Genomic DNA, 15,846 nt, shown 5'->3' with positions numbered 1-15,846 from the left:
CACAATATCTGTCTCTGGGTTTTTATTATTTGTGCTACACAACATATTTGAACAGCTTTACTTTCCATAATCACCTTGTCTTCTCTCTAGCTCTACTGCTAATAAACTGGAAGTAGAAATTGAACCTTTACATATCAAGAAAGAGTTTTACAAGTGAATAGATACTCCTAAATAACCTTAAAAGGGTCCTCTGTGAGAAATGCTTAGTTTTTACATGACTGCTTTTTTTGTTTGTTTGTTTTGCAGGGATGGGGAGGCAACATCTCACTGTCTAGTCTAGGCTTTCCTCTTGAACTCAGAATCCTCCTGCTTCAGCCTCCTGGTGGTGGAATTATAGGAGTGTGGCCACCACACCTGATCACGTCCCATGCTCATCATATAGATCTTTGTGCTGGTTTTTTTTTTTTTTTTTTTTTTTGATCCACAAATCTATCTTCCAATATTTAGCCCAGGACTCCTTTCACTAAGACTCTGCTGACCATTAACATAAGCCTTTACTAGCCCTGTTAGTTAGCTTTCAGTTGTTGTGACAAAATCCTTGAGAAAAGCAACTTAAAAGGAGACAACGGCTCACCATTCCAGCCCAGTCATTTGAGCCTGTAGCAAGGAAGGGAACACATGATGAAACAGCTCTTTTCTCCTGGGGGTAGCCAGGAAAAAGAGAGACAGGTGGAAGGGGAGGAAGAAGGTCATGCTGCTAACAAGCCAAGGAATTTGGACCCTAGGTTCTATTCATACTGTTAATGCTCTTTCTTGTTACTTCTAATTGTTTTCTGTAACTATAGCTCAATAGCGCATTTACAGTGCTACCTCGGCCCTGCTCCAGTGATCATCTCTCTAGAACTGAGACTTGAGCATGGGACCTCTTTCTCTTCCCCTCCCCCACTGTCAGTTCCCAGGAGAGCTTCTCTCTGGCCATCTTCTTTCAAATTAAACACTTTTTTAAGATTTATTTTTTATTTTATGTATATGAGTGTTCTGCCTGCTTGTAGTCTGTACATCACATGCATAAAACATCTGTAGAAGCCAGAAGAAGGCATTGAATCGCTTGGAATTGGAGTTATAAAGGATTGTGAGATACCCCATGTGCTGCTAGGAAGGGAACCCTGATTTTCTGGAGGATCAGTCTTTGCTCTTAACTGCTGAGCCATCTCTCCAGTCCTCTAAACATCTATTTCTTTGTGTTCATTTGTATCCCGAATGGTAACATATTTTAGTGTGAAACTATGTTACTTCAGAGCTCCAGTGAACACTTAAACACAACACAGTTAGTTAAACCTGCAGCTCCTGTGTTTGATAGTGTATTTTCTTGGTGCCTGTTAGCCAGAAACCTCTTTTGTTTAGTCTTTTGAAAACATGCTGGATATTTAAATGTTTGCCAACCCTTCCCACCTCTAATCCCTTAGAGTCTGGAGGCTGGCTGCATACCCCTACTTTCTATAGCTTCCTACTTGTCTGAAAGGGTTCAAGTATTTGTTCTGTTTACCCCGAGGCCCTTCCTGGAGTTTTAATTTTGCTTGTTGAGCTGTTATAAAAATGTGCTGTAATTTGTCTCTTTCCTGAAAGACTGGGCACCAGAACAACAAAAACAGGACATTTAGAAGAGCTTTTGGGTTCTTGTTGGCTTTTGAGGTGTGTGTGAGGCCAAGGTGAGCCTGAAGCAGAAACTTCAGCTGGATCAGTTCTCTCTAACTTACCTTCCAATGCTGCCTGGCTAGATGGTCACTGAATGCTCCCAGTATGTTATGTTAGTTTCCCCTGGAGACACTGCCTTCTGATGGGTTAGCCCCTTCCCCTGTAAACAAAGACTTATCAATATCTGTCATGTACTGGGCATGGTACAAGACAGTATCAGATACTGCTTTACTTGAAATTTATGGAGCTGAGTGTTCCTGTTGAGAAAGTCTCAGAGGAGACAAGCCTTTTAACACTAGGGCCCTAAGTATCTGTGGGCAATGATAGAATTCAGAAACAGCAGCTAGGAGAATGAATCTTTTCCCCTGTAAAGTCATCTGGCTTTCTTTCCCTTTTAAAAATTAAGTAATATTGCCAAATCAGATGAGTTCATTGTCTTCCCAGGGTTAAAAACAAAGCTTGAAATTCCCTCTTTTCGTGAAGCTTGAAATTCCCTCTTTGCGTGAGGAATTGCCCAAGAAAATCTGAAGTAATAAGAGTGTCAGCCTCCTGGCCAGGACCATGGCTTCCTGAAGTTGCTGGGTATTTCATTTGGGCTTTGGTTTCCCTGGATGGTCTTCCCTTTCCTGTGAACTTCAGGCTTCACTGAAGGCCTATACTTTATCTTTCCTGTGGCCACATTCCCTCTTTGGACTAAAGAACATTTTGCATATGTGCCATTGATACCTTAAAGTGGTTTTGCCTGTTGTTTTCTGATCCTTCATTCTAAAGCTTCTTTATTTTCTTGAACCCAGGTCTGTCTTGATGCTGAAGCTGCTGTATTCCAGCTTGCCACCTTTGAATGACTTTCATAGATAAACACAAAATAATTTTTATACCAAGTTTACTTTTGTTATACTGCTGAAATAATCTGGTCCATCTTAGATTAGATTCAACTGTTTTTGTAAAGAACCTGAAACATATAACAAGCTTCTCTTACTGTGAGTCAAGGTCCTTGCTAAGGTTTTTTGTTAATCAGTTTAGCTAAACTGGGATACCTTGAATTCTCTGGGTTTAACTTACATTCTCTAGTCTCATTGCATATGTTTCATATTATCCCTTTCCCTCCTGATGAAAAGAAGCGCCACTTCTCCCAGAGTTGTTCTGAGCCCCCATACAAGCTGCTATTTCTGCTTCTCTATGCTCCCTCTCTTGAAGTAAGAATCCCATTCTTTGGGGACATATTAGAATAAGTCTGCATGTGGAGATTTTCTTCGAAGCATAAGGGAAAACTACATGCTGAGTATCTTTGGAAGGAACTGATTGGCCAGAGCACAAGGGGATGTCTGGCTTTTCACTGTACACCTTATGTTTTTTAACTTTAAGCCACATATATGCTGAGATCCTATGTATTCATGGGATTTATAGAGGAAAAAATATGTAGCAGAATAGGCATAGCCTTAGAATCCTAGCCCTTCCTCTGACATCCTTTTCCAAGGATTCTGGCTTGTGGGTCCTGCCTGCTTTCAGGAACTGCCCTGAATGTTCAACATTAATTATGCCCAGGAAATGAACCAATTAGATACAGTCTGTAGGAAACAAGAGTCAGTCAGAAGGTCTGGGGGGGGGGGGGTTACTACTCTGAACAAAAGATGGAAAATGAAATAGTAAAACAGCTGGTTTGCTGGCCAGCTCTCTGAATGACTTGGCTACCACTTTGAAAACTACGGAAATGCATACATTCACTTCCTTCCTGTTCAGGACTTTGAGCTGTGTAGGTGGTAGGGATATCAGAGGTGTGTCCTTTAAGGGGATAGGACCTCATATTTGGATTCACCTTCTAGTTCCATAGTGTCTGTCAGACTTATTGATCCTTTGGCAACTTTTAAAATTAGGGACTTTTAAAAAGTTGTTGAGCTGGAACTATATAGCTCAGTGGTAAATGTACTTAAATGACAAAACGAGAGAAGATGACATTCCTACCTTTAAGGATGTGCAGTCTGAGGGTGAGGATCTTTTTTGCATCCAATATCTTCCCCCAGCCAGACTTGAGTCAACCTGCATAATAGCATTCTGGGTCAGAGTTAGTGGGAGGCTGCAAGGTTATGTCTACAGAATGTAGTCTGGGGCTTTCACATGGAAGTGAGCCAGGGCCTTATCTTGATAGTCAGACACTCTTGTGTAATTCCCAGTCACTCTGGGCCTGTTGGAGGAAGTGAGAAAAGGAAAGATCATTCTGATTCCCACACAGATGTCTCTGTGATACAAGGGATAGGCTGGCATGTATGTAGTCAGCAAAACTGAATTTACTTTGGAAAAATCTGTGTTGTATCTTGTGTTTATAAAACATTTAGAAAGTTGGAGGTCGTGAGTGCCTGGTTATACTGCCTTCTCCCAGGCTAGCCTTTCAGGGAGTCCTTCATGTTACCACTGGACTCCTCAAGTATAGCTAGAAACACCCCCCCCTTGCACTACCTGACTTGGAATTCAGTTCTGTAATCTGCCTGAAATAGAAATAATTTCCCTTCTCCTAAGAGCTGCGGAGACCTTCCAGCCCCTGTGATGCTGTGACAGCCTCTCTAAACCACATTCCACAACACCCACACCCTGTTTGCCATCACTTTAGTTGACCAGATGAGGGAGTGAAAGGAAGTGATCTTGGTACACATAACTTTATAAATCAGTCAGCTCATGGGAAAAAGAGCTCAGGGTTAGAATCAGAGGACCTGACTCTGGTCCCAAGTTGACATTTACCCTGCCCTAATCTTGACGAAAAGTTGCTTCCCTTTGTGGGATTTAATAGTCTCATTGTCAGAGGGAAGAAGTGATAATTATTGCACAAAACTTTAAGAGATGATGATGACTTTAAAACTATATTGTCATACCTAAAGGAGAAATGTGGGGTTTATTGTGGGACAGAGGCAAGTGAAGCCTGGCAGACAAGAGAAGGTGCACAAGGCTTGGGAAACCTCCGAGGAAAGCTCTCTGGAATCGTCTCAGAAGCCAAACTCATGTTTTCAGTTACACCAGGGAGTCCTTCCTGGAATTGTTGTGAACAACCTAACACTTGCCATAATGAGTTGCTGGAGAGATGGCTCAGCGGTTAAGAGCACTGGCTATTCTTCCAAAGGTCTTGAGTTCAATTCCCAGCAACCACATGGTGGCTCACAACCATCTGTGATAAGATCTGGTGCCCTCTTCTGGCCTGCAGGCAGAATACTGTAAACATAATAAATCTTATTAAAAAAAAAAAAGAATCAGGTCCAAATTACAGCAGGTACAGAACTTTTCTGGAGTCTGCTGGCCAGTGGGGAGTAGAGAAATGCTGTAAGAACCCAGACTGACAAGTGCACTTCCCTGTCTGTAGGTGACAACTTGAATTCCAGACTAGTTCAACAGGCTTTTCCAAGGATGGTTCTATGCTCTTAGTATTTCAGGACCATGCTACTGAGAGCACATGCCCATTGAAAGCCTCTTTGTGACTCCATCTCCCAATGTCTTTGCAGTGTGTCCTCTGCCCCCAGAGCCAGAGAATGGTGGCTACATTTGCCACCCCCGACCCTGTAAAGACCCCTTGACAGCAGGCAGTGTCATCGAGTACCTATGTGCAGAAGGCTACATGTTGAAGGGCGACTACAAATACCTGACCTGCAAGGATGGCGAGTGGAAGCCGGCCATGGAGGTTAGCTGTCACCTCAATGAAGGTCAGTCTACAAGTGAAATGGGGTGCTGCTTGGATCCTGCTTTTCTCCTAGTTTCTGGGGAATGGTGCATGCTTTCTTGAGCCCTCCCTTAGTTACGTTAAGCCCTTTGTCCCCGCTTTCTTTGGTATTCCGTGTCTTTGTGGATGTCATTGGGGTTGCTGGTGCATGTCATGTTGCATGTTCTGTCTTTAATGAGGCATCTGCCTGACTATGTAAAATTCCTTTGATGTCAGGATCTCTGTTTGTCTAGTCAGATGTTGATGACCTTGGGCTGTATTCTGTCTGCTAACACAGCAAGCAGCGAGTACAGCGCTAACACATTTTCCAGTGTCTCTTCCATTTCATTTTTCCCTTGAATAGAAAGTGACGGTTTTGTTATGGAGCTTTGTCCCTGCTGTACAGAATCCTTTTTCTTTGCTGCCCTATCCCCTCCCCCCCAATTTAGACCTGATTCTAACAGCGCCTACTAATAGTGAGTCAGACTGAGAGAGGATAAAGCATGGGCAACTCATTATGGCAAGTGTTAGGTTGTTTACAACAATTCCAGGAAGGACATAAAAATACAGATTCTTAGAGGAAAATGTGTTGTATGTTGTATGGTCTTTTCTCTTGCTTCACACTTGGGCTTCGAGACCAGAACATGCCTAACCCATAACACCTCAGAAGAGGATGGGAAACAATATGGGGTTTACAATGAAGGCTGAGGGACTTAGGACAAGACCTTAATATTTGCCCACTTCTTAATTATCCATAATTTCCTGGGGGAAAATATGGTAGAATTTAAGGTAGTAGGAAAATGTGGCCCTTTTAATGGTTTATGTTCACCAGCTTTCTATTGGTATTTTAAGAACTCCAGATAAGTGAGTTTAGGTACCAGTTGAACGGGGGGTGGGGGGGGGTCATCTTACTCAGGAAACAGGAAAAGGAAATGTTTCCAAAAACACCATACGTACATAGGCCACTTTATAAGATTTTTTTTCCTGAAAGGGCCCAGCTGTAAATAAATGTTTCTGTATATTACCATGCAGGGAATATTTGTCTACATCATCCATAGAGCTCATTTGTTATGTTTCTGGGTACCAAATGTTTGTAATGACTTGTTTCCTTAGACAAAGAAACGCACACGTCCCTTGGGGTCCCTGCGCTGTCCATAGTGGCTTCCACTGCCAGCTCTGTGGCACTCATTCTTCTCCTCGTGGTGCTGTTTGTACTGCTGCAGCCAAAGCTGAAGTCTTTCCATCATAGCAGGTGAGCACAGTGTTAGTCAACCATCTTCGTGAGACTGATCTTGGACTAGTTATAGGTAGTTGTTGGCATATAGCCTCCACTAGTCTGTATCTTAGGGAAGTGGAGAAGAGGGTCTGGCTGTATGTTAAACTCCTGGATGCACCTGGCACTGTAGTTTTGTTCAGATACATTACTTTGAACCTAATGGGAACATTACAGACAAAGAAACTGAGGCATTCACATTATATCTCAGGTTGCTTGCAGAGCTGAGATTTGAACCTAAATCTGTTCGACCTCAAAGCCATGGCATTTCCACTTGTCTCTGGAGTGTGGTCCCAGCAGCATTAGCATCACTCCTGAAATACTCTGGAGCTAAGGCACAGTGCTGGGATTTATAGTTCTCTGTATGATGTTGACACATGCTTGCATTTGCAAGCTACCTCTTCCTGCTCCTGGCTTCTAATCCTTAGTGTACCTTGGTTTCCCCCAAGTTCTACTTTATTCAGTTCAGAGTGGGATTGTGACCTTATCATTTTCTAGAAAGCTTCTCAGATCATTTTAATGTGTAACAAAAATCCAGGACCATAGTACCATTCTAAAATCATAAGAAGTGGGTTTTCTCCTCTGCAGATTCTCCTTTCTCTCTTATAGTGTATTATAATTAATTATCCTAGACTCAGGAGATGGGAGTGACAAGTGGTAGCAGTGCCCCAGTGGGAATGGCTCTGATGGGGGACTTTTCTCCTGCACTACCTTGGCGTCTGTAGTTGCTCAGTGCTTGAGGGTACCTCATGCTTTTGAAGAATAGGCCATTTATATTCATTCATGGTCCTACATTAGTCACTGTTTTAGCTCTCAGGCACAACAGTCTAGACAAAACCACATTCTATGAAATGCTCCAGATTTGGAACTTACAAATAAGGACTACCCTGAAGTGAATTTCTGTATGGGAATGTGATTTTTCTTTCTTCCTCTTGTTTTGTGTAGAAGGAAGGAGGAGTAGCAATTATCTTTAAAGAGGTATTTTGAAGGGAACTATTTAATTATATTTACTATGTAAGTGGGCGTGTGCCATACCATGGTATACATGTGGAGATCAGAGGACAACATACACTAAATAAATGAATATAATTTTTTGGTCTTTGGTTTTTGTTTTGTTATTTAAGGCAGGGTTTTCCTTTGTAGCCCTCAGTATCCTGGAACTCACTCTGTAGAGCAGGCTGACCTGGAACTCACAGATATCTGCCTCCTGAGTATTGGGATTAAAGGCGTGTGCAACCATGCCCAGCAAAAAAAAAATTCTTTTGAAGTTTCTCATTCAGAAATCTCTGGGTACTTTTAGATGCTAATTGTCCTCAGTGTATACATTATTTGAATTAGGCAGCGTAGATTGTGTCTGCCAAGTACAAGTAAGGAAATCAGGAGCTAATCACTTGTGAGCAATGGTAATGCCGGTATAGGCTGGCATTTGTTCTGTGCCTCAGTGTGGTAAACGAAAGAATGTATCCTTCCTCATCTAGGTAGAGTTCTTGGTAAAATTTAACTTAAGTTCAATTATAATGAAAAATAATTACACACATCTAGGTATACATCCTAGAAAGCTGGCCTGGGCACCTAAAAAACTGTCAGAGTCTTGAGGCTAGAGAGATGACCCAGCAGTTATGAGCACTGGCTACTCTTCTAGAGGACCTGAGTTCAATTCCTAGCATCCACATGATGGCTTACAACTATCTGTAAATCCAGTTCCAGGGGATCTGACACCTTATTCTGGCCTTTCAGGGTATTGCTCCACATGGTGCCCCACCTGGTACACAGACATACATGCAAACAAAACAGTCATATACATAAAATAAAAGAATAAAAATTTTAAAAATATCATGTCTTAAAACTCTAGTGGATACTCTAGACTAATGGAAATGAAAGGGACAGGACAACTAAACATAGAGAGTGTATGCGTCTTAGGGTTGCTGATGCTGTGACGAAACACCAAGACCAAAAGCAAGTTAGAGAGAAAGGGTTTACACTTTCACATCCATAATCCTTCACTGAAGGATGCCTGGACAGAAATTTAAACAGAGCAGGAACCTGAAGGCAGGAACTCATGTTCCGGCCATGGAGAAATACTGCTTACTGGCTTGCTTCTCATGACTTGCTTTGCCTGTTTTCTTATGGAACCCAGGACCCCCAGCCCAGGAACGACTCCCCCCACAATGGCCTGGACCACCCACATCAATTACTAATTAAGGAAATGCTCCACAGGCTTGCTTACAGCTCGGTCTATGGAGCTCTTTTCTCAATTGGAATTCCTTCCTTTCAGATGACTCTCGTCTAGTGATTCTCAATCTGTGGATTGCATCCCCCTTGGGGGTCAAATGACCCTTTCATAGGAATCACATGTTGACACAACATTACAGTTCATAACAGTAACAAAATGACAGTTATGAAGTAGCAACGAAATAATTTTATGGTTGGGGGATGGGGTCACCACAACATGAGGAACTGTACTAAAGGGTCACAGCTTTAAGAAGATTGAGAACCACTGTACTAGCCTATGTCAACTTGACATAAAATTAACCAGCACAGTATGTTTGATTCTGAATAAAATCAAAGAACAAAGCAACAATGGATGATTTTGCGGACAGTTTGGGAAGTTTGTATTATAGTACACCTAAACCATTGTTAAGTTTCTGGAATGTAACAACACTGTAAGTTATATGGGGAAAGAAGTCCTGAGGCTTAACCACTTATACAAATTATGTCTTCAGCATGCTTTCAAACGATTCAGAAGGGAGAAAAATGTGTATAACAAGCATGATCCCCAGAAAAGATGGCTGTATGAATCTCTTACAGTGTTCACTGAAAAGAAGCCAAAGGGGTTGCATGTCTAAACACAGAAATTTAGAGCTAAACCAGTGTTAAAGAGTTTGTGTTATAGTCAAAATATTAAAGTAAAAAGAGCCGGGCAATGGGTTTCGAATGCCTTTCATCCCAGCACTCAGGAGGCAGAGACAGGCAGATCTCTGAGAGTTTGAGGTCAACCTGGCCTACAGAGCAAACTTCTGGACAGCCATGGTTACACAGAGAAATCCTGTCTTGAAAAACCAAAGATAAATAAGTAAATAAAAAGTAAGCTAGGCCCTGTAATCTCAGCACTTGGGAACCCGAGGTAAAAGGACCCTCAGAGTTAGTCTGAGCTTAAATAGTATAGCAAGACATGTCTCTTTTAAAACAAAGTCAGCTAGACATGGTGGTAAATAGAAATCAGACAAGTGGTTTCCATGCAAGTCAGGATAGTGGTGGTAAGATCCTGTGGTGGTGAGGAAGTGGGCGTACTGGGATGGGCGCAGAGGATCTGGGCTCCGGTTCTGACCTCAGTAGGAGTGTACACCAGTGTCACCTTTGGATCATGCAGGGGCCTGTATGTAGTCTTTGTCACGTGTTCTTTCCTGCATTTGGGTTAAAATTCACAATTTTATATGTGATATTTATTTAGATATATATTTATTTATTTATTTCGCCTGAGACAGGGTTTCTCTGTAGCTTTAGTGCCTGTCCTGGAACTTGCTCTGTAGACCAGGCTGGCCTTAAAATTCACAGAGATCTGCCTGGCTCTGCCTCCCAAGTGCTGGAATTAAAGGCGTGCACTACCATGCCCGGCAAGATGTCTGAGTGTTTTATGTCTATGTATGTCATGTGGATGCTGGAATCAAATCCCAGGTCCTTTGGAAGAGTAGCTAGTGCTCTTAACTATTGAACCATCCTCTCCAACCCTAAGAACACAGTCTTTAGAAGTATGTAAAACTGGATTCAATCTCAAGTCCATCCCTTACCTGATCTCAGACTGCCAAGCAGTTATTTAACTTCTCTGAGCCAACCCTACATTCTTGGTGAATCCCTACATGAAAGGGCTCAGGTGAGGTTCCAGTCAGTGCTCTAAAGTGTTTAAAGCACTTCCTACTTGATGGCATATAAGTGCTGGGAAATGATGGATTTTGTTGGTACAGTGTTATTGAGTTGCCTCTTTGTTACTCAGATTCTTATTTTGTCTTGTTCTTTCTAATGCAGGCGTGACCAGGGAGTTTCTGGTGACCAAGTCTCCATTATGGTGGATGGGGTCCAGGTTGCACTACCTTCATATGAGGAAGCTGTGTATGGCAGTTCTGGTCACTGCATGCCACCGGCTGACCCTAGAGTACAGATCGTTCTGTCGGAAGGGTCTGCACCAAGTGGGAGGAATGTGCCAAGGGAGCAGCAGCTACAGGGCCAGGGTGCCTGTTCTTCTGCAGGTGGAGAGGATGAGGCCCCTGGCCATTCTGGGCTGTGTGAAGCCTGGGGTTCCCAGGGCTCAGAGACTGTGATGGTGCACCAGGCAACCACATCTTCCTGGGTGGCCGGCTCAGGGAGCAGCCGGCTGACACACAAAGACACTGCAGATTCGGAGAACAGTGACATACAAAGCCTTTTATCCCTCACATCAGAGGAGTACACAGATGGTAAGCGGTCTTTGCTAAACATGGATTATTGCTGGGAATGGGAATGCCCTGTGGGCCACTCTGATAATTGGTATATTTTCACACACACACACACACCTCCCCAAAAAAGATAATAGCCAGGGTATTAGCCTATAAAGTAGATTTTTGGTTCTCAGAATGCCAGGTAAAGCTTTGGGCTCTCATAGGGAGACTTCATTGAATTTTGACGGCTCTGGAGTCTAATGATGTCCACAGCCATAAGGTTCTGCTAACCCAACTGGATGGAGTTCAGGGTATAGAGCTGTTAAAAGTTTTGTGTTCATGGAAGGCAGAAAATAACAAGGAGACCTTGGGCTGTACTGCTGAGAAAATTGTAGCCATCATGTCTTGTAGAGAAGACCGCTGCTTCACTTTACACAGGAGTATATTGCTGGTTTCCTTGTGCTGTCCAAATCATTTAGGCTTGAGTGGTGGGTATTTATGACTGTCCCCATGTTAGAAATGGAGAAATTGGAACCCAATTTCACCTGTCATTTATCCACTGGTAACTGACAGCTGAGATTTAAAGCTAAATGACTGTGACTCTAAACCAGGATTTTTAACCTCAGTGCTATGAGGGCTCGCAGGTAACTCTAACTCCTTTGTGTCAGACTGGCCATAGAGTGCAGTGGTTGTCTACTCATATAATCCACCTCTGCTGGAGCCTGGGGAATTTAACTAAAATTCGAATCTGTCACTTTAAAGAGTATCTATAGACGAATCTCAGTGTAGTTCAGGATTCAGACAAAGCTTAGAAGCTCCCTGTAGATAGTAACACTTTGTGCCTTTCTGAAAGGGCCAGAGGAAACTTCACAGACCCTGTTGTCCTGGAGAGAGGCCATGTCAGACATTTAGAGATGTTTCTATCAGTAGCTTGCCTTAGTTGCTCTTTGTTGGAAAGAGATGCAAGGGCCCTGTAATAACTGATCCAGTTTGGATGTGACAGTTACCTCTGGACTCTTGGGTACATATACTATGAGATGTGGCTAAGGACACGTGGCATCCTTTATCCTTCCTCAGGAGCCAAGGAGGTTCCTTGTTTTTCCTTGATGACTGCTTGTTTGTGTTTTTTGTTCAGGCACTTTTGTTTGTTATTTTGTTCTTGTTTTCAGAGACAAGGCCTCTCTGCATGGCCCAGACTTCCTTAGAAACCATTGTCCTTCAGCCTCAACCTCCCAAGTGGCTAACCACAGCTGTCTCCCATGTGCTGGCTTAAGCAAGCTTTTTTTTTTTAAAGACAGGGTCTCACTATGCAGCCTTAGCTGGCCTGAAATTCACTATATAGACCAGGCTGGCCTCAAACCCACAGAGATTAGCCTGCCTCTTCCTCCAGATAAAAGTATTCTGCTGGCATTAACAGTAATGTGTCATCATGTCTGGCTTGAGCAAACCTTTTTGAAAGCCCCATTTTCTGTTTAGTTCCAAATGAGGTTTCAGGTCTGACTCAAACAGGAAACATGCTCTCTGTTGCATGGGGTATCAGTTGGAAGACAGTGGGGTCTGCATTGGAGAAATTATGGAGCCAGTAATTGTAGTGTTAGCCAGATATGGTGTCTCAGGCCGACAATCCTAGCATTTCAGAGACTGGGGCAAGAGAACCACACAAGTCCAGGTTAGTTTGAACTGCATAGACCCTTTCTCTAAAATACGGTCAGCAAGATGACTCAGCAGGTAAAGGCTCTTGCTACCAAACCTAATGATCTGAATTTGATCCCCGGGCCCCACATGGTAGAATGAGAACTAACTCTCAAAAGTTGTTATCTGACATGCAGGTACAGATGCACAGTATTACATACTTCCTACAGTATGCAGATGTACACACACACACACACACACACACATATGTTTAAAAATAAACAGGAATAAAGTTTAAAATACAATAATGAGGGCTGACTCAGCGGATAAGAGAACCTCTCCTAGAGGACCCAAGTTTAATTCCCCAGCACCCACATGGCAGCTCGCAACTGTCTGTAACTCCGAGAATCTGACACCCTCACACAGACATACACGCACACCAATGCACATAAAGTTAGAAATTTTTAATAAAAAAATACAATAATGAAATAAAATTGAAGAGCTGATGCCATAATGAAGTATTCAGAAAATAAGACACCTACTAAGATTGATAACTTAGGAAGTCAGGAACTTGACACAGGGTCTAACCTTCTCCCCTCTGGTGACATATGAGAACATCAAATCCCAGAGAAACAAAGTGATTTGTCCAGGTTCACACAGATGGCAGATAGCTTTAAAGACATGATGGGTCTTAAGGAGGACTTTGTGGCTTCTTAGAGCAAGATTGGAGAATTGAGAGTAACTAGACCAGCAGAGAAGGGAGGCAGAGTCATGTTGGTGGGACCAGAAAGTGTGTGAATGCCAGGCTCAGGATTGTGATTTTATCATACAGGCGGAGGGAGAGGTGAGACAGAAAGCAAGAAATTCTTACTCACTTAGATGCGTGCAGCAGAACATTTTCCTTCTTTAAATGGGGCTGTGTGGGGTCCCTGAGGTGGAGTCGGGAGTAATACTGAATGACACCTTAGGTAACTACAGTTCTTCCCTCCCTGTCTTTCTGCAGATATCCCACTGTTGAAAGAAGCATGAGGACTGCCACTGGCCTCTCTCCTCTCTGCCCATCCTCTCTCCTCCCGTGGGTTTGAGTACAATGTCCTCTCCAGTTGCCCTACCTGGATGCCTGAGCTGCCACCTGTGTATCTGTGTGTATCTGAGGGCCTGCAGGCCACCCCACTGGATACTCAAGGAAGATTCTCACCATCTGCCCACAGCTGGATGACCTGGCTCTTTGCCTGGCCCAGCCTTCCCATCTGTCAGGGACATGTCTGAATGTGCTGGATTGAACCCTCCCTTTCCCCGAGCCTCTGGGTCCCTTCCAGCCAGCTCTCTGGTGGCCGCCCCACAGCCATGAGGGCCTGAGCACTGCTATGTTTACTTGTGCCTTCCCCCACCCTGTCCAGGTTCCCTGTTGTGCAGGTGGGTTGCTGTTCACAGGCCTTCGTGGCTGTTGCCACCTGTACACAGGGGCTGGGCCTGGGACTGCAGAAACAGATTGAACAGTAAGGCCCTCAGAGCAGGAGTGATTCTTTTCGGGGCCAGAATATGGGTCCCTGAGCTTGCCCTGTGTGTTGACACTGATGGCATCTTCCTTGACTGAGGATAGGTTTGGGAAGCCATGCCAAACATACTCAGCACTCAGCTGTCCAGCCCAGGTGCAGCCTCCTGGCTCTTTGAGTTTCCAAGAAGCACCCAGAAGACCTGTGGGAGGGAAGGAGTTGTCAGATAATGATTGTCTTCCTAATATGCAAGTTCTCACTTCCTGCTTCCAGCATTGGCTGCCTTGGCCTTGGACTCTGTTCCTGGTTAAGGGGAAGTTGCATGCTGTCTCCTGGACTTTGTCCTAGGTAGCTCTGGCTTCCTTGCAGTCCACAGAACCCTGAGATTTGCGAGATGCCAACAAAAGCTCATCTGGGTTTTGGCATTCTGGGCAAGTTGCCCAATTCTAGGTTTGTGGTGATGGAGGGGAGGTTGAGAGGTACAGACCAAGTTCCCCGTGGCTGCAGGCAGCTCCGACCAGGTCCCGAGGGGCCCCCTCGCCACAGTCATGTGCCTTAGCAACTCTGCCCAGTCACTGCTTCTCCTACTCTCCTCCATGCTCCCCGGCTTTGCAAGCTTTGTGGGTTGTGGGTACTCAGAAGCCTGAGATACAGGCCTGGGAGTGAGAAAGCACTGTCACTGTGCTGGGTCCTCCACAGCACTGAATGCCTGGGTAGCTGAGCCCCACCAGGCTTCTGCCATCTTGAGAAGACAGATGTGGTGTTAATGAGTTCTCTCTCTTGCTTGCTTGCTCTCTCTCTCTCTCTCTCTCTCTCTCTCTCTCTCTCTCTCTCTCTCTCTCTCTCTCTCTCTCTCTCTCTCTCTCTCTTTCTCTCTGTCTCTCCCTCCCTCAAGCCTCAAGGCTGGGAAACGTCAGAGCCAATCCTGGACTGTACCTATGATGTTTCTCCCTGTTTCTCCCTGAGCCTATCTGGGGTGGTAAAAATAATAAAAAGCCCAGTGTATTTATCGTTCCTGACCTAACAGGGTTAGCTCCAGGCATCAGTGGCTTCAAATAGGGGAATGACGTCCCCTAGCCCACTGCCACTGCCTCCACTTACAATGCACTTTAGTCCCTGTCATGCCAGGCTTCCTACCACCCTTATCTCCTTTCCTCTCAGGGTAAAGGCAGTGCCTGCTGGCTACTCTCCACCTCACCCAGGAGGCCAGTCTCTTGTGCCAGGTGTCCAGGCGAATGGTGGCTGGGAGTAGGTGCTAAACCTAGAAGACTAGAGCTCAGTGGAGATAGTGCACACCTCTCAGCAGTGGCTGTCATAAGCCACCTCACCATGGGGCTCCTTCACCCTCAGTGATGCCCACCCTCCTCAAGAGAGAAGTGGTGCAGAGGGGAGGAGTCTTCTGAAGGAGCCTTCCTCTTCTGTTTACTGCTCTTCTAAAAGTCTGGGTTCTGCTCTAAGGGTTTTTTAAAGAAAAATGGAAGATCGTTCCCTTTTCTGTGTCTTTACTCTGGGTTTTTGCCCCTTAACAGATTGCACTTTTTGTTTTGGATTTATTTAGCCACATAGGTGACTGGCTTGGCCCTTGGGTAAAAGAACGTGCTGCCTCCTTCCTTCTCCCCATCCAGGCTCGTCTAACTGGAGAGTAAAAGGGCCATGTTCCCCATCCTCCTGTCACTAGTTTTGAGAAGGTCTGTTCTTGAAGTTTCCCACCTGCTGCTG

General features: G+C 44.3%; 1 protein-coding gene across 1 annotated transcript in view; it reads left to right on the top strand.

Annotated features, from left to right (window-relative positions):
* Window positions 1-15,075, top strand: part of Susd6 (sushi domain containing 6) — a 95,791-nt gene extending 80,716 nt beyond the window's left edge. Inside the window, exons 3-6 of the mRNA XM_038337185.1 lie at window positions 5,121-5,318; window positions 6,428-6,566; window positions 10,611-11,038; window positions 13,635-15,075. Coding sequence (XP_038193113.1) covers window positions 5,121-5,318; window positions 6,428-6,566; window positions 10,611-11,038; window positions 13,635-13,660 — 791 coding nt within the window. The 3' untranslated portion in view covers window positions 13,661-15,075. The remainder of the gene's footprint in view (window positions 1-5,120; window positions 5,319-6,427; window positions 6,567-10,610; window positions 11,039-13,634) is intronic.
* The last annotated feature ends 771 nt before the right edge of the window (window positions 15,076-15,846 follow it).

This window comes from Arvicola amphibius, chromosome 7 (genome assembly GCF_903992535.2).
Source record: "Arvicola amphibius chromosome 7, mArvAmp1.2, whole genome shotgun sequence".
Classification (NCBI taxonomy): Eukaryota; Metazoa; Chordata; class Mammalia; order Rodentia; family Cricetidae; genus Arvicola; species Arvicola amphibius.
The sequence above is the reverse complement of the archived record's forward strand: the minus strand, read 5'-3'. Positions and strand labels throughout refer to the sequence as shown.